The following is a 22,367-nucleotide window of genomic DNA, read 5'->3' on the forward strand; positions in this document are numbered from 1 at the left end:
CAATTACTGAAGAATTTCTCTCTTCACCATTGCCAAGCAGATAGGGGCGGTGACCTCCTGAACACAAACACGATTGATCAGAACAAGACATTGATTTTTGTTATTTTCATGGGCTGCAATATAGCATGTGAAAATAAGTTTGCACATGCAACTGTAGCAATCTGTGTGCAAAATTTTAACCAGGCGAGCTCTAGCTCAAATCAAAAAAAGGCCTCACAAAAAGCAGAGACCCCACGGCTTATCACTTAATTTCAAATGGCCTGTGGCCACATACTAGTTCTTCCTCCTGCTTTGTTATTGCACAATGCTCAAATGAGCCTTTCAAAACTGTCTGAAGGTCTAATTTACCCTCCAGCAAGGAAAAGAAAAAAATGGTCTTCTTCCTTCCTATACACTCATACTGGAGAGATGAAGGGGATTTTCAGAGAAAATACACACAAAGGAAAACCAAAAAGCTGATAAAACGATGAACCAAAGAGCAGTGTCTCTAAAACAGAGGCAAAATATTTTTATATAAAGCTTCACAGACCTGTTTAATTCTGCCTGCAAGTATTTTACATACTGATAGCCAGATTTCCACAGCTTCCATGGCTCTTTAACGTTTGAAGACCTCTTCTATAGAAAGGGCTTTTTTTAGGAGGAAAGCAGGAAGAGCAGGAATTACTCTTCAACAGAGCATGAAAAGAGAAATCAAAAGCCAGCATAACTGAAATCTAAGTCTATGCCAGGTAGTTAGCTGGATGGCACTGAACTGCTGCCAAATAGCCGTCAGTCGAGAAATCAGGACTGCGATGGCAAATGGAATTAACTGTCAAAAATCTGCAAAATGGAACTTTTGGATTCCATTTGCCTTTAAAAGCAGAGACTGACAAACATCAAAGGGGAAAAGCTGAAACTGCTTAAGTAAAAGGGACCAACTATTTTCAAATAAAAATAACAGCCTGGCTATGAATCAATAATCCATTTACACAGATAAACAATAGCTACAAAAGTAAGTTAATTCACTCCTAACTTAAACTGGTTGTTTGCAGCCTTTCTAGTATTAAACTGCTGGAATATGTGTAAAGAGACAGTTGGATGGTGCAGCACAAGCAGTAAATTCTGGCAGCTCACTTTACAGCTTGCTTTACAGTAAAAGCCTAACTCATGTAAAGAAATCATGTGCTGGTGACAGGTAAGCACTCTAAGTTGTGGAGCTCAAATTCCTGCCCTCCTTTCAATGACTTTGCTGGTCTGGGAACAACAGACCTTAGGGAAAGGAGACAAAACTTACCTCCAAGTGAGGCAATGGCGCGTGCAGAAGCATTCAGCACCGTTTCTAAAAGCTCTGACCGAACAGCACTAGGCTGCTGTTGGTATTTGTGCAAATAACTGATAATTTTTCTTTTGATTCTGCATGTTGGTCTGCTTTCTGTTCTTGGCTCATAGTGTTAACAGAGAAATGCAATAAAGATATGGAGAAATTAACATGAATACAGAGAAAATAACTTGAATACTAGTCTTCAAATCCGGGCAGACATTAGCAATATATACCATCACCAATGACAAAATCTGCACATGATGACTGATTTCTACTTTGCAGTTTTCTATATGAAGTTACCAGCAAATACAGCGTAGAGCTTTTGTATTATTAGAAAATTAATGGAAGTCAACAGACAGAAGTTGACCCTGCTGTCAGTCCATCTATTATTTATTCCCTAACCAACCAACTAACCAACTGAGAAAAAAAAAATACTGGTACAGAGCAAAATAGAAAGAGCAAGCTTTCATGTTTTAATAAACCTTGACCTCTTCACCCTATCCATCTTAGTAAAGCAGCCCACTGATGCTAGCAGGTAAGATCCTTACTGCAGTGTGTACACCCGGCAGGTTACCAACAACACCTAACGCGGTGCACACCGTAATATAAATCCACGTGCTGGTGTAGGCATTGTGCACATGTAGCCACTGCACACATTGCTAAGTGTTTGTGTAGCTGTGGCATACATGGCAGTGTACTCAGCGACACACACCTTTCATTTCTTTTAATGGTATCACATTGATCACAACACCTCAGGCTGAAACACTTCCTGAGATCTGAAAACACGCACTTTTAAATCCCCAGGATTTTCAGTTGAGGACCTTGTGAGGACAAAGTTCAGTCAAACACCCTTTATTGTTGTTGTTATAACTATCAGCAGTTCCACAAGTCATGCAGAATGGAGGAAGTCAGAAGCAAGGCTGGTTAACCAACTGATGCCATTTGTTTACTTCTCATATCATTGCAGCTATGTTTCTCCATTAACATATATTAAAAAAAAAAAAAAAGAAAAGATAATTTGCCTGTGGTAGACAATTGTTGATCTATGTAACTGACCAGCCTTTAGAAATAACAATCACCCGTTATAAATTTCACTAGATTTCCAATTAAAAGCCTGCTGTGTTTTTATAGATCTTTGTCTGCTGCTCTCTAGTAACAGATGTGAAATGGAAGCTGTAATTAATGCTTGGAGACAGGAACTCACTTTGAACCACATTTTGAAAACATTATCTGATGTGTGCAAGCATAACATTCTAATTATGGAGGTAAGCAGCTATGTATAGACATTTGTCATGCATTCTTAGCAAGAGCATTCTCTGCTCTCCGCACTTCGAGGGAAAGAGCTGGTGGCAAGAATTTTCCCCATCTTCTCGGTAGCACAGGAAGGTGTGAAAAACGCTGCGATTCATCAGCATACTTTTAAGATCTCTTTACTGCAAAAGCAGAGCAATTAAATAAACAGCAGTTTCCTCAGTGACCACAGAGCAGATCCTGCAAACCAGTTACCTGGGACTGCTCCACAGCCCTGGATGCCTCTGGAGAGGAACCGTGCAACCACAGCTGGATTGCAGACGAGACCAGGAGAAATGTAGTTCTAGGGGCTAGTGTAATTGTTCTAGGGACATGTACCATATTTACTTAGTACTAATTAATGACACAGTTTCTGTGTACCATTGTCTGACGTTTTTTAAGTCCGCGGCCCACAATTATTTATAACAAGGCACATGACAGGCCAAAGACCAAGGCTGTTGAGCTGTCCAGGACATTGTAGGAGTCCATGATATATACTCTTTTTAGGATCAGTTTCCACATGGAGTGTGTCCAACTTTTGCCATTTAAGAAACCAGTCATGAGGTTTTGTCTCTGCTGGTAAATACTTCAAGACTATGGTTTAGTGGTATTTATGGTGGTATTCAGCGAAAGGTTAGCCTTGAAGATATTGAAGGTCCTTTCCAACCTCAGTGATTCTATGATTCTATTAGCTTCTACTGATCTTCCTTTGTTTCTCTGCCTTAACCTACAACTCGTGTCCATGTTAGAGGACAACCGAGCAGGAGTGCTACGAAGTGTATGAATTATGTCTGTCTTCATTACATCAACCATGACTTTAGTGTGCCCCTCTATTTTCCCACTGTAACATGCAGCAATATCCACTTCCTGCTGACCATCATAGCACGGTACAGAGCAACTGCACTGGATTCACAAGGAGTCTTTCTGTACTAGGGAAAAAAAAAAAAAAAAAAAAAGCAAAAATCCAGAAAAACAAGTCACAGAGAGCAACTGACCTAGATACTAAAGTGTCTGTGTCTGCAAACAGAATTCGAAAAAACCCCTGTGGTGATTATTGATTAATACTGCACAAACATCAACTAGTTGCCTCTGGGAGCCTTCATGACTTCGAGGGAGATAAATTATCTAATTACTGCAAGCTTAACAAACTACAACTGAACATGCTGCTTAAGTAAATAAATACTAATAGATTTAAAAATCAATGCATAAATAACTGAAAATACCTTTTAAGAATGGATAGAACTGAGCATTCTGTACAACTAAGTGACTAGGAGCTCTGCAACAACTTTGACAGGGAAGAGACAACTTTTCTAGTTTATCACCTTTTTAAAAAATCGAATAAATGTTGCTTTTTCATCCAAGTCATTCTGTGTTTGTTGCTTCAGCTGAAGAGAGAAGGGAAGCTAGCCATGAAAACTGAGCTCCTAATTACCATCATCCTCCCTCTGATGTGGATGTGGCTGGTACAGCACTACATGTCGACGTGGCTGGTACAGAACTTTTCATACATATGCACGCAAACATAACAGATGGTTATAATTATCGGCGGGTGAGCTGCAATCCTAAATTGAGAGTAAGCAAAAATAGGTTGTGCTGTCCCTCACCCTTCCTGGACACCACACCCAAATGTTGGACAGCCTGGAGGTCACTCTCCCCTCCACCAGCGGAGGGTGACCGAGGGATCACCACACTGCATCCCAAGCAGAACTGACGCTCTGGGCATGGTGCACATCTTCCACCTAAACAAGACAGGCACGTGTCAAATCTTCATCACCACTTCTAAGGGGAATGTGCCTACATAGCATTTCTTAACTTAAAGCAAAAGGAAAAAGCTAATCAAAAGTTTTTTGAAACTTGTTTATTGCTCAAAGTCATGCAAATGAGGGTGGATATGAAGCTGAAAGCCTCTACACTGACCTGCACAATATATACTGCAGTTATTTCCAACCTGCCTCTCACCTCAGCAAAAGCTGCTCTCTCATCCTCTGCTCTGCTCTTCCCAGGTTTGGTCACTTGCATCAATAACCAACCACTGGCAGAGACAAGACAACTGCAACTCATCCCAGAGCCAGCCCAAACACCATAATTTCTGCAACTCACAGCACAATCCACACCGTGTGGTTTATGGCATTTTCTCCAAGGCTGAGCCAGTCTGCTCCACAGTGTGTACTTAACTAAAAGTAAAACAGAATCAACAGCTTAGGAACAATTTGCCTTTGAAGGTCGACAAGAGTGGCTGCCACAGCACTTGGCCTCTCAACACCATGTGCCCTGCGATGGCCTCACTTCAGAGGTGACCAAATCCCTCAAGTGCCTTCACAAATGGCTCTGCTCTCAAATGTGGGCATCCTCCATTTTTAGCACCAGTGTTTATCTTTCCATATTTTGCCACATACCAGTCTAGCATGCAAGCTAATCTGAGCACTCAAAGATGAGCATTAAACCTTGTATACTGATGTCCACAGCTGGATCACCCACTGTTACTCCCAATAGGAACAAAATGGGAGATGAAGAAGCAATGAAAGCCCATCATGATCACTGCCATCCTCAATTTTGTCCTTTCCTGGACAACAAACCTGGTGATAGCATGGAACCAAGTTTTCCGATAAATGCAGTATTAATCACAAAGCCTGATAAAAATACCAGACAGCACCAGGCAGACTGGAAGAATCAAGAAAGAACTTGTATATCCTATGCTTCCCACAGGCCAAAAAGGGAAAGCACACACTCTTTAATGGAAATTCACACAAAACGTATCACAAGATGTTAACACACTTGACACTGATACAAGATGGTTGGACATAAACAAGAACAACATTTTGTCATTCACCTTCTCACCAACAGCACAGATTCATCTGAGAGACTCAACTCATTATGTTCAGAGCCAGGCATCATTCACACTATGAACTTAATCTGTAATCTAAATCAATATTATTCCCTCCCCAAGAGATACCAGGAAATATAGAAAATTCTCTGCTGACCCATTATAGCAGCAGTTGTTGGCAGCAGCAAATAAAGTCACTGACATGTTTGACAAAACTTGGCATCCATAGCAAATAGCATTCTAGAATGAATTAGGAAGTAGTGAAAAGTTTAGGAACATGGGTATGAGTATCTGAGACAAAAATGGTAATAAGTAACAAAATATTAAACTGAGCTCAAACATCTGAAGATATTTATTAAAATGTTCATTGCTGGAGAAACAGCTCTTCAAATACAGAAAACCACACAAGTTAACAGTGATCTGCATAAATAACCGTCTTTCTGAGAAAGCAGCTGTTTAAATTTCCCTTTAATTGTTTCTTCTGAAGCTTACTTACAAAATTATATATCTTTACACTGCAATTAAATATATTGCACTTGATATAGTTTTTCTATGCGTGTGGACAAGCAAGCCCCAAAACTTAAATCCCAACAAAGTGTATTCTTTGTGAAGGTAAGAAGGTGCTTTCTGGTCTCAATGCCACTGAGAAAACTAACAAAATGCTGCCATGCTCAAGAACCACAGTAATATATTTGTAATACGACAAGCATAGAACTCAAAAAATGAAAGCACACACCTTTGCATATCTCTTTCTCCTACCCAGGATGTGGACAAGGAGGTGCACAGAACTGAGGTAAAAGCTAAAAGCCAGAACACAGCAATTAGATGGTTGTTTGTATCCAGGGATGGCAAGAAGTCTTTCAATGGGATGATCAGCCCCTAAGCCCACTGTGGAGAGTGGTAAATGCCTTCCCAATTTATCCCTAATGCACCAGAGGCAGATACAGCCAAAGTAATGAGGCAGATACAAGAGACAATGTGTGAACTACAATTATGAAGCAATTCCTGGTCAAGGGAGAAGGCAAATGTATAATCTGGAAAGTTTTGATGGCTCCTGGCATAAACTCCAATCGCTTTTACTGTCCTGTACTAGAACTAGTTTGGTCCCAAAACAGAAGACTGAGCAAGTTTGAATGATCAGCTGCAAAGTAACCTTCAACAAAGGTAAGCTTAATGCATCTTCAGTTGTTTTAGGTTTGGGTTTTTTGGTGTGTGTGTTTGGGGTTTTTTTGTTAACATTAAAATATCACTGAATTGCTCAATGTAGTGAAGAAATTTTGGCTTAAAATAACAGACCTCCTTTTGCAATGACAGCACCCGCTCCTAAAATACATGCTCCCGTATTTATGAACTTTCATGAAATTACTCAAGACATTTAATCGTCTCTTTGGGATGTTTTTGTTCCTGAAGCCCTTTCCTGCTAAAAGACTGCTATTGCTGCAGTAGGAGTGGGGTACCAGTGAGGTTAGAGGAAAGAAGCTGCTTCTACAGTCAGGTCCTGGTTACACATACAGGGCAACAGAAAAATTTTCATATGCATTTCAAAACACAAGCCTTTTCAATAATTTTTCAGGTGGATTCAAAAGAATAAGCAGTTAAATTAGCAAAACTGAAGGGATAATGCACATTCAGTAGCAACTGAAGATCTGTCATCATTAACAGCACACAAACCTGTTTGTCTAGAAACGTACACCGCACTAAGCATCAAGGATCAGAACAGCCTAAACTTGCCTTGACAAGCTAAGAAAGAAGCTAGGATATGTCTCTTCAGAATAAGGCTGTGCCTCATCAAAAAAAGAATCACACTCATACCCTCATGGTTTTTTAAAAGGGGGTGTGTCCCCTATATGAGTGCACATCGTGAAACATTTTTTTAACTTTGACTCACTGAGTACCATGTGCCAATCTAACAACACTGAGGGAAAACTAAACTTTTATCAAGAATGTTTTTTCCTCAACCATGCATGATTGTTCACTAATGCTATTCATCCTTTGTTTGCTGATTTTTCTGTAAAGTAAAACAGTTCATTTGTTTTGAGAAAAAAAATATACATAAAGACTTACGTAAATATAACTGCCTCAGTATTGAGGATTCCCCATGCTAGCCACTTTTAAGGTAATGTACAAAAGAATACTATTTCACTGTGCCCTTTTTTGCCTTTTATCAAATCTTAAGTACAGGAAAAGTTTATTTTTTCACTTAGATATGTTAATATTTAAAAAAAAGAAGCCAAACTCAGTAGATGAAGCTTGAAATAAAGCATATATATGGTCAAATCAAGGGCCCAGACATGTGATGAAACAAAAACAGTGTGCTGCAATTATTAGTAAAAAAAACTCAAACCACAATGGCCAACCACTGAACCACTGAAAAGCGCAATTTTGCAACCTGTAGCAGCTGCTAATATTCCTTCTATCTTTCCCATATTTAGTGCAGTTCCAGACTCAGGAAAGATTTGTATCTAGTTAGTTCAAGATTAATGAAAATATTGAAGGAGCAGGTAAATCTAATGATAAAAATCTTCATTACAGAGTTAAGAAAAGGAATTCTGTGTGGACTAATTCCTAGTTTTGGAAACTATCTGATAAACAGCTGCCTGTTCTCATAGACCCCAAACTCCAACCATCTTTATTTAACAGCTTGACAGTCGTATGCTTCTTTCATAACAACCCCTCTGCTGCAATACAAGAGGGGGAGCTGATCAGAATTGGATCTTATCCTGACAGGATCTCAAATGGCAGTGACAGACTAAGTCCCACCACATCCTCTCTGGTGACATACCCAGCATGTTGTTGGGGCAGAGAGTCTAAAGGAGAAAAGAAAACCTTTACATAATCTTGTCACTGAAAGTGTAGAAGTGTACGTAGCACACCAGTTTTTCAAGATTTCCAAGGGATAGTGTGTCCAGCCTGAGATACCTTCTCCTTCCATCATTGTGGGTGAGAAGTTACTATATGAGGCATGCTTCAGCTCTATGTGGGTACACAAGGAACTGGAAAGCACTAGGAGAGGAGATAGCACAGAACAGCAAAACACACACAGCACTTAGACTCAAAAACAAAAATGTAGATTCAAAAACATTCCTTCTGGATACATTTCTTAATTTTAGAAACAACTTACATATATTTTATCTTGCTGATATCGCTGGAATAAGTTGTGCATAATGGAACCTTCATGGAGATCTACAAGTGCTGCCATGTCTTCCACGCTCTCTGTGCTTGTTTGATGCATAGGCGTTACTTTTTGGTGTGTGATCGTGCTCTGTTTGTAAGTAAATACCTGAAAGAGGGGAAACAAAACCAGTATTAATCAGAGCACACATTCAAAAACTTCTGTCTAAGAATGAAGCTTTCACACCCATTCATATCCCCTATCCAGCTTATCAGTGTGCAGATTTGCAAAATATAATAGCTTGGCAGAGATACCTTCCTCTGAAGCTTCTCTGACACTGATTGAAGCCCCAAATACCTACATGGGCCATAAGAAACTAGAACACACTAAGAGTGCACTGAGCATTGTAAGGGTTTTTTCTGTTTAAGGGCAAATGCAATCTTGTTTCACACTGGACTACTGCTAGACTTTATCAAGAGAAAAATAAACCAAGCAATAACCATTCCCAAAAATATGAAACCAACCAAACAATAAACAACCTCTTACAGTAAAACCCACTTACACTCGAATTGCTTTACAAGGAAATGTTTGACTGTGCAAAACAGCAAATTAAAATTAATGTTCTAATAGGCTGCAAGGGTTCATATGTTTGATCTGAAATCCACTTAGAAGTTTCCATTCAGGTCAGGAAACAGTCATTACTCCTAATGCAAGTAGTATTCTAAGTTCTTTGTGCAGCAGATATTTAGAAATTATTAAGCCAACAGGTTTCTTAATTGACTTTTGGGACTAGTTTCTGAAGCCAGTTCTTAACAAACAGTATAAGCTCTAAAAAATAATTTAAATACTCAGTTGGAAAACGCTTTTATATAACTTCTGTAAAACTATCTCAAAATATGCAAGATGTACACATCCTCAATACAGTTAAACTTTTATGAATACTAATAACATCAATAAAGTCTACAAAACGATTGATTTTGAATTCAGCATCCCATTTCCTGCAAATTTACATCTTGGCACCTCCTCCGTATAGACATGTGCCCACATTCGCAATGCCAACACTCCTCAGGCAATACTTGTCCCTGCTAACGGTGCCATTTCAGTGTTAAAAGGTCAAAGCATGGAATTAATGCAAATACTTTGTGGAAAAACTAATGTGGAACATCAGAAAAAACCTAAACCCTCCCCAAATACTTTAAAATAATATTTATGAAGCCAACGGAAGCAGAGCTGTAACTGCCAGCCAAGCACCAGCGAGCACTGCGGGAATGCTGCTGCGGGCTGGGGGTCATGCTGTGCCTGAGAGCCCACCTCTGCACAGGAGGAGGAGGAAAGCCCTCAGAGGATTTTCACCATAAAACCTTATGTATGTTCCTGGCAATGAAAGACCTGAACAAGTGACACTGTAGGAGGCCATCCAGACAAACAGTGATGTTGTCTGCCCTGCTGAGACAACTGAGAAAGAGAGGCTGAAGAAGAGGCTGAAGACAGATCAGACTAAACTCTGAAGCTCTGTACAACAGCTGACAAAGAAGAACAGCCTGAAGACATTTCTTCATTAAGAGTATCCTAAACATAACAAATGCTGGCACAGGCCATCACACTGTTACAGATGTCACTTGCACCGGCACAAAGCATACTGAAGGAAGGCTGGGAAGAAAGGAGATCCAGGAAAGAAATTTCTTACAGGAGCTGGGAGGCATCACTGACATCAGCAGGGTATGTGAGCCTACCATCAGAAAGTTCCAACAGTTTTAGAGCACCCTGGGTATAATTCCTGGCTGGGGGAAAAAAGACAGACATGGAGAGAGGAGAGCCTTATTCTGTGGTGAAGAACCATAAAAATGACAGGACAAGGATTTGTACAGGGCAGAGGGACCCTCCCAAGATGGAGAAAGCAGCCACTTGTAGGAGCATGGGGTCCAGACAGAACATCTAATGCACAGAATGAATGTGAAGAGCATCAACTGATAGCAAAACCTTTTGGGGCTGAAAACTGTGTTAGCAGTCCCAAGACTAACCCCACGAACCGTAAGTGGAATTGGGGATAATTACATCTCACAAGCTATAAACTGCTGTTCCTAGTCAGAAGAACCATAAATGAAAAGGTCACACTGTAGAACAAAAATACCACAAGCTGAAGGATTTGGAAATAAAAGGGATATAAGGAGAGCAAATCCTAGAAAAGTAAGCAACTTAACAGAGGCTATGCATCATCCTGGATACAGAAAAACAGACTCAGTGAGAGAATTAGGAAACCAAAAAGAGATGACACATATCCTGTGAGTGCATCTCATGTGAACATGGAAAGGAAGCAAAATACCGCTTCTAGGAGGATAATGTCCACGTTTGTGACGTTTATCCTTTGATGAGTGGTGCACAGGTTAGTAGGGTAGGCAGAGCACCCCATACATCTCTCAGCGCGTTTATTAATGTAAAGAATTCACAGATAAGCACCAAGAAAAACAACAAGATTATGAGTTGCATGTGGCAGCACTACAGAAGATGGTCTCTGCAGATTCATCCTTCCCACTCAAACTCACTATTTTCTCTTCTTCAGTCTAGTTGTTCTAATACTTCCATCTCTGCCACACACTGCCTTATTGTTTGGGTGAGGAAATTGTTCTGTGAGCTGATTTAGAGATAGGAGTGTGCTTCACCAACTTCTAATAATGGTTGCCACCCAAATAAGAAAGGAGAAGGAGCTCTTCTGAGAAAACTGGGTAGCTACTTGTCCATCATTTTTAATTTTCACCAGAACCATGCATCCCTCAGATTTCTTAAACCCATTGTAACACTTGATCAAAATGATCTAACAAGACTGAAGTCATGAGAGAGGCCTACAGGATCACATGTACAGACCTCATCTCCTTAAAACGGGCTTTTTGCAGCCTCGCTGCTCAAGCTCTGAAAGGCCTCCTTTGTTTTATTTCATCTTGAATCACGCCTTTATTAGGATAAAGACATGGAAAAACTACCTTGAACTTTATCATTACTAACTAGAAGAACATGTTATGAAATATTACAGCACTTGAAATCCTCAGGAAATAGGAACCCAGAGCCACTCTGCAGGGTCAGCACAAAGAACAGGAAGACAACAAAGTTGGCTCCTGAACTTCAAGAGGACCCTGCCGGCAAAGTGCAAGAACATCCATCCTCAAGGACCCTCCCAGCATTTCTGGACGGTCAAGTGAAATATGCAGGAAACTAGAATAAGATTTAAGACAAGCCTAAATGAGAATTCAGCAAAAACTTCTTTCCTTTCTAGATATAAATGGTTCAAGATAACAAACGTGCTGAATACATGGAAAACTCTAAATTAAACCTTAAAGAGACAGCATGCAAAATAAGAACTTTCAATCTTATTCTGGAAATGAAAATTAGAGGTTGAGATAGGATGGACCAATGCAAAGAAGAAAGACAAAAAGAACAAGCTTAAGAAATATAAAACAAAACAGCAACTCAGCCTAACAACAGTCAAGTGCATTTCACTAAGAAAGGAGAACCCTTCAAAACTGCCTGGCTGTCCCTACCACACCTTACTAGTGCTGTGATGAACGCGCCAAAAAGGGACTCAAAGAAGTGGCCTAAAGAGCCAGAGGACCAATGCTATCCTGCACAAATTATCTGGCATGTGGGGAAAAAAAGAAGTTGTCTTTCAAGCCTTCCATTTAAGGGAAATACCACAAAACAATGCAAAATTATTTTTCTGCATTAAAAAAATACCCCTAAGCTCAAGATCTAATGGTAATTGTGTTTTAACAAAAGAGGTAAGTTGTAATACAATTTATTAACATGAGCAAAGTACATCAAAGTAGGGTCTCAACAACAGGAGGACACATGCTTCCCCTCTTACGGCACCATTTTGTGACACGATGCCAAATCTAAAAAAATCCCTGCTTGAATCAGATCACTGAATGGCATCAAGAGATTTCACAACAGCTGAGTCAAATGAGTTTAAGAAAATGCTGAATTAAGTGCTTATGTACATCAAAAAACCCTACAATCCCCACTTCTTGCAAAAGCTACAAGTCACACTCCGGATTTCCAGCCTGCATGGAGCCCATACACAACTGAATCTCTCAGGGTGTTTTTCACAAGGAGGCGAGGTTTTGGTCTGGTACCAATGACCCATATGGGATGGGAGGAAGGCAGAAGCTACTTCAAAAGTTTCCTGATCAACGAGTCAGTATTTGAATTACAACCTTCATTGTTTTAGTGACTTTTCTGCAAGATTTTCATTTAAAGGCAAACATAGGCTCATATCCACCTTGGAAGCCCTGACACGAGCTAGATCATTACTGAAACTGCTCTCTGAAAATGTGCAAGGTCACCTACTGAAGAGTTCACATATTGCAAGCATTTTAAAACAACCTCTTGTACGCAGTAACCCATCACCCACCACGTGGGCAGTGACTGTCAGTCGGTCACCTGCCATAGCCTCGGCAGAAATCACACATGCTGAACGTGGTACTGCCTGACTGATGCCAAGTACTGCCTGCTTGGGTGTGGTTATGCAACTTAACACGTCCCTGTTGTCAGTCTTGTTACAATAAATCGAGAGGGTTTATCGGTAGGGGCAACAGACATGGAGCAACCAACCTCCTTTGGCTGCTCTTTCCTGCGCAAGAATTTTTTTTATCAACCCTGGGTGTCCTCTGCTCTATGCGGGGCCTTACAGAAGGTAATCCTGATGTCCAAACACATAAGCCAGAAATACTTAAGTTTGTCACACACACTCAATTTAAATTAAGTTGCTGAAATCCATATAACCAGAAGGATAATGTAAAATATGGTAAACATAAAATTCAGTATGACAGGAAAGTGAAAACAAAGAGTTACTGTACGGAAGTCATCTGGGAGACAGGTTTACGAAGTAAAAATATACAAGCAAACAACCACAATTTTTTCACTAATTCCTGTGGTACTAGAAAACCAGCTGCTACAGCATCTGGGCAGTCCACAAGCACCAGAAAGCAAAACTAATTGACCCAAAAAGTAAAGCCCACAGCGCTCCTGTTGCTGTCCCGTGGACTGTCCTATGTGAACTCTTCACAGGGTTAATCCCAATGGCTACTGTGATGTCCATGGAAATCCATGACTCAAGAACAGCTCCAAAGAACTTGGCTCATACTTTCACAACATCAGTGCCCTCTGTTTTCTGAGGCATCTTTTTGCCTGTTGTCATTGACCCCACAGCAGAGATGAGCATAGCCCAGCAAAACACAGGACTGTACAGAGAAACATTCACTTAAAAATACAAATTCTTTTTTCATTCTCTGCTGTTGGTCTGAACTGAGGATCATCATTTGTGTTTCCCTCATGCTAAGAAGTTAAAAGAATGCAATAAATCTTACAAAATGTCTTTATAGATGAGTCCAAGCAGAAAAAGAAGGCCATTACAAGCTGTGGAATGCAGCGTTCCAGGGAGAAAAATAAATCATGATAAGTCCAAGGACCCAGAGATTAAAAACAAAAATAAAAATGTAGTATTTTACCCTTTTTTCCTGGAGAGATCTACTGTCTAATTAGGTACTTGAAATACAGAACAAGGATGCTCTCTTATAAATCCAAAGTAATTTAAGATCAAATGTAAAGCAGAAGAACTATTGCTATGGTAAAATTCTACAGTTAATCATTACAAGAGTACAACCCAAGTATTGTTTTTATCCAGTAATTTACTATTTTTCTGTAACAGTTGACCTTAGACACCCACTGTGTTGTACCAAAATAATCTTTCAGACAACAAGATGTGCCAGGGCCCAAGGTTTGCTTTGATGTAATGTAATTTAATCTCAATCAAAGTAACCAGAAAACTCCACAATGAAGTTTCTTACCTATGAAACTGTGGAAGAAAATGAAATAATTTTATGTAAAACATTTCTTGATGTCAGGAAAAAGTTGTTACCAACCTGCTATCTGTGACTTTCTGGTCTTTTCTTCAAGCAACTATCCCATAAACACATCAGCAGAGAATCAGCCTATTTCCCACCTGTTTTGTAAAATTCTCCTCCTTTTATGCTGGGAAGCCCTGCGCTCCCTGGTCTCCCTTACCCAGTAGATGTTAATCTTGATCTCTTATGGAATATGTCTAATTGACCACTTTGCACATCACTGAACCTACCCAATCAGTTGAGTAACACACACCTGTAAGTTGTGGCAATCCTACATTTTATCCTTACCTTCTGCGCACTTTGGTTCCTGCCGTTTTCAGTCCCTGTTCTTCGTCCTATCAATCAACCCCCTTCCAAACTCTTCCTCTTAGCCCCCATTTCGCATCACTTCTCAGACTCCTGGGACCTGAGACACCTGTGTCAGTAGCTGCTCCCAGGTTCAAGTGCTGGGAGCCTGTCCTGAAGCCTTCCTCACCCTCTCCCCAGCCTGCAGCAGCACCAGCGCCAGCAATGACTTGCGGCACTTCCCCGAATGCCTTTCCTAATACAACCTTCAGGTTCTCACACCCACGCAGAATATCCCTTTCTGCTTCCAAGCTCCACAGTGAGGGGAAGCACGCTGCCAGGATGAGAGCCCTGGTCAGTGCCACAGCAGAGCTCAGCAACCCACTAAATTGTTCCTCTTTGTTGTTCCTCTATGCGCTGACCACTGTCAACAATCTTGTCTGATCAACGCTTCCCACATAATGCCTATTCAAGAGGTATTTCAAGTTTACTTCACTCTCTGAACTATTTCCATTCATAGACAAACTCTGCCATCAAGTATGAACAAGTTTCTAATTACAAGTTCAGCACTCATGACCCCTCCATTGGTCTTCCCTGTACAGACAATTAAGAAATTTAATTTGAATGAAACACATCCATTTTACCTAGATTACACTACTGTAAGCTAAGCCTCTAGGCAGTCCACATAATTCTTACAAGGGAAAAAACAAAAAGATGCACCTTTAACTTTCTTTCCAGGTAACCTTGTAGCAAAAGCTTAAAGTTTAAGAAGCCCACCTATAAACACTGCGGCTGCAGTACTACAGAAAATATGCAACATCCCTCACATGTCACCAGCACCTTCTTCCCCATGCAAAAGTGCTCCTTTCTGTTTGTGAATGAAGAAGTGAGAGAATTGCAGCTGCCCAGGCTTTCCCACAATGCTGGATGGAGGGAAGCAGTGCAAGGGCAGGACACAGGACATGTATCCCAGCATGTGTCTCACGCTCCCTGACAGGCAGCCCACCAACAGCAAGGGCTGACCGACTCTGGCCACACAGAAACCCAGGGAGGAGGCTCTGACCTGCACGTCACTATGAGATGAAGCAGAGAGCCTGTCCTGTAGCAGAGAAACAGAGGGTCTGGGCCCATGTTCCCCATGGGTTCAACTTCCATCTGTCTTGACACACACCACCAAAGGAACTTCCAAATCGGTGTTACAGTAAGGAGCAACCAGTAAACAGATGTAATGGCAATCACTCCTTTTGCTTCCAGTGCACATCAGCTTAACTAGCTCAAAGGACAAGGGGGTGAAAACTGATGGTCTCCACAGGAGGAAGACCAGAACACTAAAAACCCTCACCCTTCATCCATAATTTTCCACACAATGGAAAACTGCATCTATGGACAATGCCAGGCACTGAAAGCATTAGCTTTCCTCTCACCATTACTTACTGCTCAAGTGGAACTTTCAGTTTCAAATTTGTACTTATTCTGTGATTTACAGAAATAAACAATGACTATCTGCAACTGAATGAACAAAGCCGAATTTGGATAATATGCCCCAATATCAAGAAGTGGGACAACTATGGTCAATAAGCAGCCTACAAATTATACCAGCCTTTTTGAGACACAAAGCAATTAAACTCAATAGGCCTTTTTTCTAAGAACAAAATAAAAAAGGAAAAAGCCCTGCAGATAGCTGACTGGACTGTCTCCAAGAGAACAGGAGCAGCCTATGTGCACTCCACAGCAGCGAAATCACAGGCAATGTTTCTATGGGAGCTGGAGCTCTAGAGGAATATCCCTGTAGAGCAAGCCTTGTCACAAATGAAGGCTCGCCAGAGAAGGCGATACTCCAGTGATGCTCTCCAGGATTCCAAACAAAATCCGAACAATGCCACTGTGAGCCTTTTGGCCTCATTCCTCTACGTTCTTCTCAACCCAACACTTCATACAAACTGACCCTGCCTGGGCTGCTGGAGCAGCCCCCATAACCTGAGGATGCCAGTGGTGCCCAAGCCCTGTAAGAATTGTCCCACCTGCATGAAGTCACGCACAAGGGGACCAGGACCTTCCCAGGGAGATGCTGCCAGGCACAACTGCCAGGTAGGAATTTCCCATCAGGAAAGTTTCTGGCATTTATCACCACTGTATTATTGCCAAAACCAAGGAGGCTCTGCCACAACACCAGCTGTAATGGATGAAAGGTCCTTGCATCAACCCAGCGCAAGCTGGTCCTCCCAGCACAGGGGGACGACAGCCACAGGCTGGGGTGCTCCTGTCCCTGCAAGGCTGCTGCTGCTGCAGAGGGCTGGGAGAGACTAAAAAGAAAACAGACCCAGAAGAAAAGTTTTTTGCATGGAAATGGATGGTCTTCATGGCAAATTTCCACGTGCTGAGACAATTTAGCACTTAGGTTTCCTTCACCCCTCCTACCAGACAGCAACCAACCCCATAGCTCTGGTCAGATGCAGCCAGGCACCGAAGGTTTTGCTCCAGCTCATGGCTCGCTCACCTGGTACTGGCCGGGTGCCAGGAGCTGGCAGACCTGCAGGAGCACCCCAGCAGCCTCCAGTGCCAGGGCCACCCTCATGCCAGCCGTGAGACAACCAACATGGCCAGAAGCCAGGCTGGAGAACAGCCAGCACGGACTGCACTTGGCTGATGGCAGCTTGATCCAGTGCACTCCCACAGCAATGCACCAGTCAGGGGGGACTGCAAGGTCTCACAACCCTCAACTACCTCCATCCTGAAAGACACCACCCACAGAGGCTCAAGCAGCCACCTCCCAGACCCAATTCACCCACACCTTCTTCTCCTGCAAGTCTTACACCACTGACAACACCTCAGTCCAGCTGTCACGTCAACTGGTTCCCTGTCTGTTCTGCCCACACCCAAGGGAGGACCTAAATGTCAGAGGAAACAAAAGGGTTGTCAGACAACGAATTAATGCCCTACTTGAAACTGGAGTGTAAGTGTTATGTGAGATGCCCTAAATACATTGGGGCAATAAAATAATATAGAACAAGAATAGGATACTGACAGGCATTAGTCATGAATCCAGTTCTGAGGGAAAAAAAAATCCTCTGCACTGATTGCTTTTAAAGCTGTTTGTGAATTAAAGACATGACAACTTGCATATGTATAGAGGAAGTCCATAAACACACATCTTAGCTTTTAGATATCCTGACAACTTTTAACCATAAAATGCTCAATTTAAGTTTTCCTCAGTTACTTTTTAAAAAATTTCTCTAAATCTTGGCTTGTTTTTTGCTAGTTAAATACTGTATGCCTCACAGCAAATAACCTTTTCTTCACAACAGCAATGTGCCTGCTCCTATAGGACTTTCCTGCCTTAATATAAAGAAACACCTTTTAGATCTTTACATATTGACATGTTTCCAGAGAAGCAGAAGAGGCATGGGGTTGACATGAGAGTGAACTGGGAGCTTGAAATTATCTTTGAGAAATTAATTTTCAAGTCCTTTTGAACCCACTCCAGTGAAATTTAGATAAGGGTCTACTCTCATATTTGCTTGTTAAAAAAAATAAGTTTTAGGGGTTTTTTGTCTTTATGTTACAAGAAAAAAATCTAAATGAGAGACGGTACAAAGCTCTGTATGAGTTTGCAGATCATATACTGCAGATCATGAGATCACAGATCATTGACTATCTCAAGTTGTGAGGGACCCTTAAGGATCATGGAGTCCAGCCCCCTGTTCCTTACGGAACTACCCAGAACTAAATCATGTGACTAACAGTATTGTCCAGATGCTCCTTGAGCTCTGTCAGGCTTGCTGCCATGACCATTTCCCTGGGAAGCCTGTTCAAGTGCCCAACCACCCTCTGGGTGAAGATTCTACCCCTAATATGTAACCTAACTCCCCACACACACTTTTCATGTAATTTCCGCTTGTGAAAGCCTAAGTCCAAATTGAAGTCCAAAATGAATTATTTGTTCTAGATGACAGCAAAAGCCCTTTTATATTTATTTTTAATGTCAACTTTTAATCTTTTTTTTCTACAATATTACAAAATGGCATTTCTACAGTATCCCTAATTGCCTTGTAAAGACTAACCAACCTCTCCTCTTTACTGGCACGCCACACTCCTGCCCACACCCCCGGCACCACTTAGTGTTTGCTCAAGCCCAGAAAACAGGAACTGGGTACAACCCTGGCATGAACATCAGCCCCTCACTCACTCTTTTTCTCATCTTCAAAGGATCAGAGGGGCTTTTCATTAAGCCAGCATTTACTACCTGCTGTTCCTGCAGGCTGCCTGCGGTGAGAGGTTTTGACACAGCTGTACTGCTAGGAAGACAGCCAAGGGCATATTTTATCTACAGCTCAAAGCAGCCCTTTAAACAAGGTAACTGTCTACTCAGCCTCCCCAAAAACTTGCAGGTGAACAATGGTAACTTACACTGTGGGGAGGAGAGAGAGGGCAAGAGGTGGAAAAGGGAGGAACTGGAGCCCTGAATACAGTAAGCTCCTAAGAACATCTATCCACAAAAGCAAATATGGACATGATGAGCCACAACTCACAATGGAGAATGCTCAAAGCAGAATTATGGGCAGGTGAACATGAAACACTGGGCATTTCCCCCAAACCTCGGCACACAGTACAGTTTCTATAGCAGCCTAGTCAACAAGGCTATGCCATTTTGAAGTTTACTTTTACCACGTGTGCTAATCTGAAAACAATTCATCAGGCCTTCAGGAAAATGCTGTCTGAGGAGAAACAGCAAGGCCACTCCCTCTGTCACTACAGCCATTAATTCAGCTGAACAGCAACTGGGATTTTTTCCAGTTCTGACCTAATAAAATGGAAGGTGCCCTTAAACAACCGCAGGAGGAGGTGACCTCTTCTTACTTATGTGCCTGGTTCTGACATGCAGAGGTAATTGTAATTATACTGTAGGCAGCAACAGACCAGCCAGCTCTCAGCAGGTGTCCAAAGCTGCCTTTTAGCCTACCCAAGATAGCACTGGGTCCCACAACAGCATAGTTTTCCCTGCCTGAGAAGGCACCCTTAAATATCAACAAATTATTTTTTGATAGCATGGAACCACTGTCAAATAAAGAAAATAAACGCAGGTGGTTTATCCACTTAGAATTAGCCAGTGCTGTCTTGGGACAGAAACAGCTATAGACCTATCTCGTAGCCTAGGATGGAACTGAATCTCAGCTGGCTTCACACAGCAGGAGTACAGCTTCCTCCTACATGTGTGTTAAACAGGATCCCATCACATGCATAGAACTAGCCTGGGTCTAGGAAGGGATTGATCATTCACTCAGTTTTCCTGCTGATCTCCCTGGCCCCATAGTGAAGCTCACTGCAACCCGTGGCAGTGCCAACAGGGGTAAGAGGCCACAGCAGAAAGCTTCATTCATGCAGCAGGCACGGATTTACTGGCTTTGCCAGAGATAAAGAGAAGCTCATCTTCAGTTCTGTGCCCCAGTGACCCCTCTTCTCAGAGGCTCAGACACTGAACCTCAACAGCCAGGTCCACAGTGCCGTTTCTGTGCCTACACCAACCTGCCAGTGCCCGATTACAGCAGGGCTGGCTGCCCAAGTCTGCAATAATAATATGCAATAATCCCTCCTGAGAGGCACTGCTCTCACATGCCCTGCTAGCAGGACCGTGACAAAAGACCCTGTGTCTGCAGAGGGAAGGAGCAAGGGACCTTGCCTCCCTACCAGCAGACAACCACGGGTCACTGCAGAGGGCAGGGGGTCCCTCTGCTCCTACCACTGCTCAGGTGACTTGGCAAAAACAGTAACCGACAGGTGAAAGGTGGGAGAAAGGAGGAAGAAGCTGTAAAAATTTTGAATTTCTATACAATGAGCAAAAACGTGGGCCTTTCTTAATAATATATTCTGATAGGTTAACTAATCAAGGAGATCTTGGCACCAAAAATCATCATAAACATTATTTTCAGAAAAGCCGTCTTATTTTACAGTTCCATGGAGTATAGTCTGCCTTTGGAATCTTACTTTTTTTCTAGGACCAGAGTGCTTAGACAACAGCAGCAGTCTCCAGGGGATGACCACTCCAGCTCCTGGAGAAGCACTGGGGGTCAGTGAGCATTGCTACTGGTCAGCCAGCGTGTTGCAGCAGAGCTTTGTCTCATTCTCTTCAACCAGGAATTCATCCTAAAAAGCTACCCAGGCCCTTTGCTAGCTGTGCCACACAACAAAGCTAAAAGCTTCAAGACTCTCATGGCTCCCATGTTTGCATCTTATCCCCACAACAAAGTGCCCACCAACATGTTAGGCTGAACTGTCCTAGAGAGCCCCAACAGCGTTCAGCAAGGAAATCTGAAACTTCCCAAACCCGCATAATGGGACTGGCTCTCCATCCCCCCACCCTTCCCGGCACTGTTAGCTGCAGCAAGAGGAGAGTCTGCTGCCAGGAAGAACAAAACAGGTTCGGACAAGCATGAAACCAAGCTGCACGTATCTTAAGATAGCAGCCAAGGCGGTTAAGCCTTTTTCATTACAAACGTGAAACCCAGATCCACACCCCGAGAGCCCAACTGGCCCTGGTCAACTGAGATCCCTCAGAGCCTCGTGCTGCTGGAGTTGGAGGGCTCCTGCAGCCACATGCCAGCCTTTGCTGAGTCAGAGGGGTCAGAATGCCCCTGACAGGTCATTCATGATATTTGCATTTACATTTAGGGGGGAACACTGCCTGACCGAAGTTTTCCAGGCCTCCCCTGCTCTGCTTGCCCCTCCACAACTGTTCTGATTTAAGATCAACAAAACCAGTTGAATATTGCACAATGGTCCAATCATGAAACCAGTGAAGAGAGATGGAAGCAGTGGAGTTAAAACAAACAAACAAACACACCAACCAAACAAACAAAATCAACCCTACTGTATCTTGTTTTGAAAACGTGCAGAAATAAGGGAAAGGGCACAAATGCATATTTATCCTCTAGTTAAAAATCTTGAAAAGAAAGATTTAAAAAAAAGAAATTGCTTATTTACAAGCAGCACAGTCACCTTCTAACTTGCACCGAAGCTGCACAGTGAGCTCCTGGGCTAATGCAGGAGCATTACTCAGACTGATTACACAGTCAGGTACCAATTACTTAGGCTCTCTCAAATGCATACTAGTAAATTTGATTATTACTCAAAGCATACATTGTTAGGAATGCCAGAGTGGGCTTTTTCTTTGACTAAAACCTTTCTGGGGAAAAACCCTACTCCTTTGCTATAAAGTTTTACAGTGTCTAGTACAAAGACCTCTTGGAAATTTTTTTTAAGTACAAATACGAAAAAACTTCTAAATTTTAATATGTCTAGTTTGGGGGAAAAACAATATTACATTCTTTTGCTTAATAATATTACAAGGAGCATGGACAAATATACCAGGCCCAGGAGCCCAAGAATTCACAGAACAGCTTATAAGACCTTTCATTTTTCCTGTCTTAAGAGTCTCTACAAGTTCCCCTTTCTTAGATACCCTTAGATATAATATTGCATATAATACTGTTCATTTTCTGTTATTGTGCAGGTAAGAATCTCTCTTCATTGCACCTGAGAAAAGCTTGTGGATGTTAAATATAAAATCTTTTTTTTTTTTTTTTTTTAAAGGAATGATAGAAGGTTTGAATACAGGTTGTCTTGGACATATTCCTGCAGTAGGCCTCCTTGAAGAAAAAGACAAGT

General features: G+C 41.9%; 1 protein-coding gene across 1 annotated transcript in view; it reads right to left on the reverse strand.

The window, feature by feature from the left end:
- MYO10 (myosin X) overlaps positions 1-22,367 on the reverse strand; it is a 163,737-nt gene that overhangs the window by 81,235 nt on the left and 60,135 nt on the right. Inside the window, exon 3 of the mRNA XM_040064682.1 lies at positions 8,536-8,694. Coding sequence (XP_039920616.1) covers positions 8,536-8,694 — 159 coding nt within the window. The remainder of the gene's footprint in view (positions 1-8,535; positions 8,695-22,367) is intronic.

Source organism: Hirundo rustica, chromosome 1 (genome assembly GCF_015227805.2).
Source record: "Hirundo rustica isolate bHirRus1 chromosome 1, bHirRus1.pri.v3, whole genome shotgun sequence".
In the NCBI taxonomy this organism is placed as follows: Eukaryota; Metazoa; Chordata; class Aves; order Passeriformes; family Hirundinidae; genus Hirundo; species Hirundo rustica.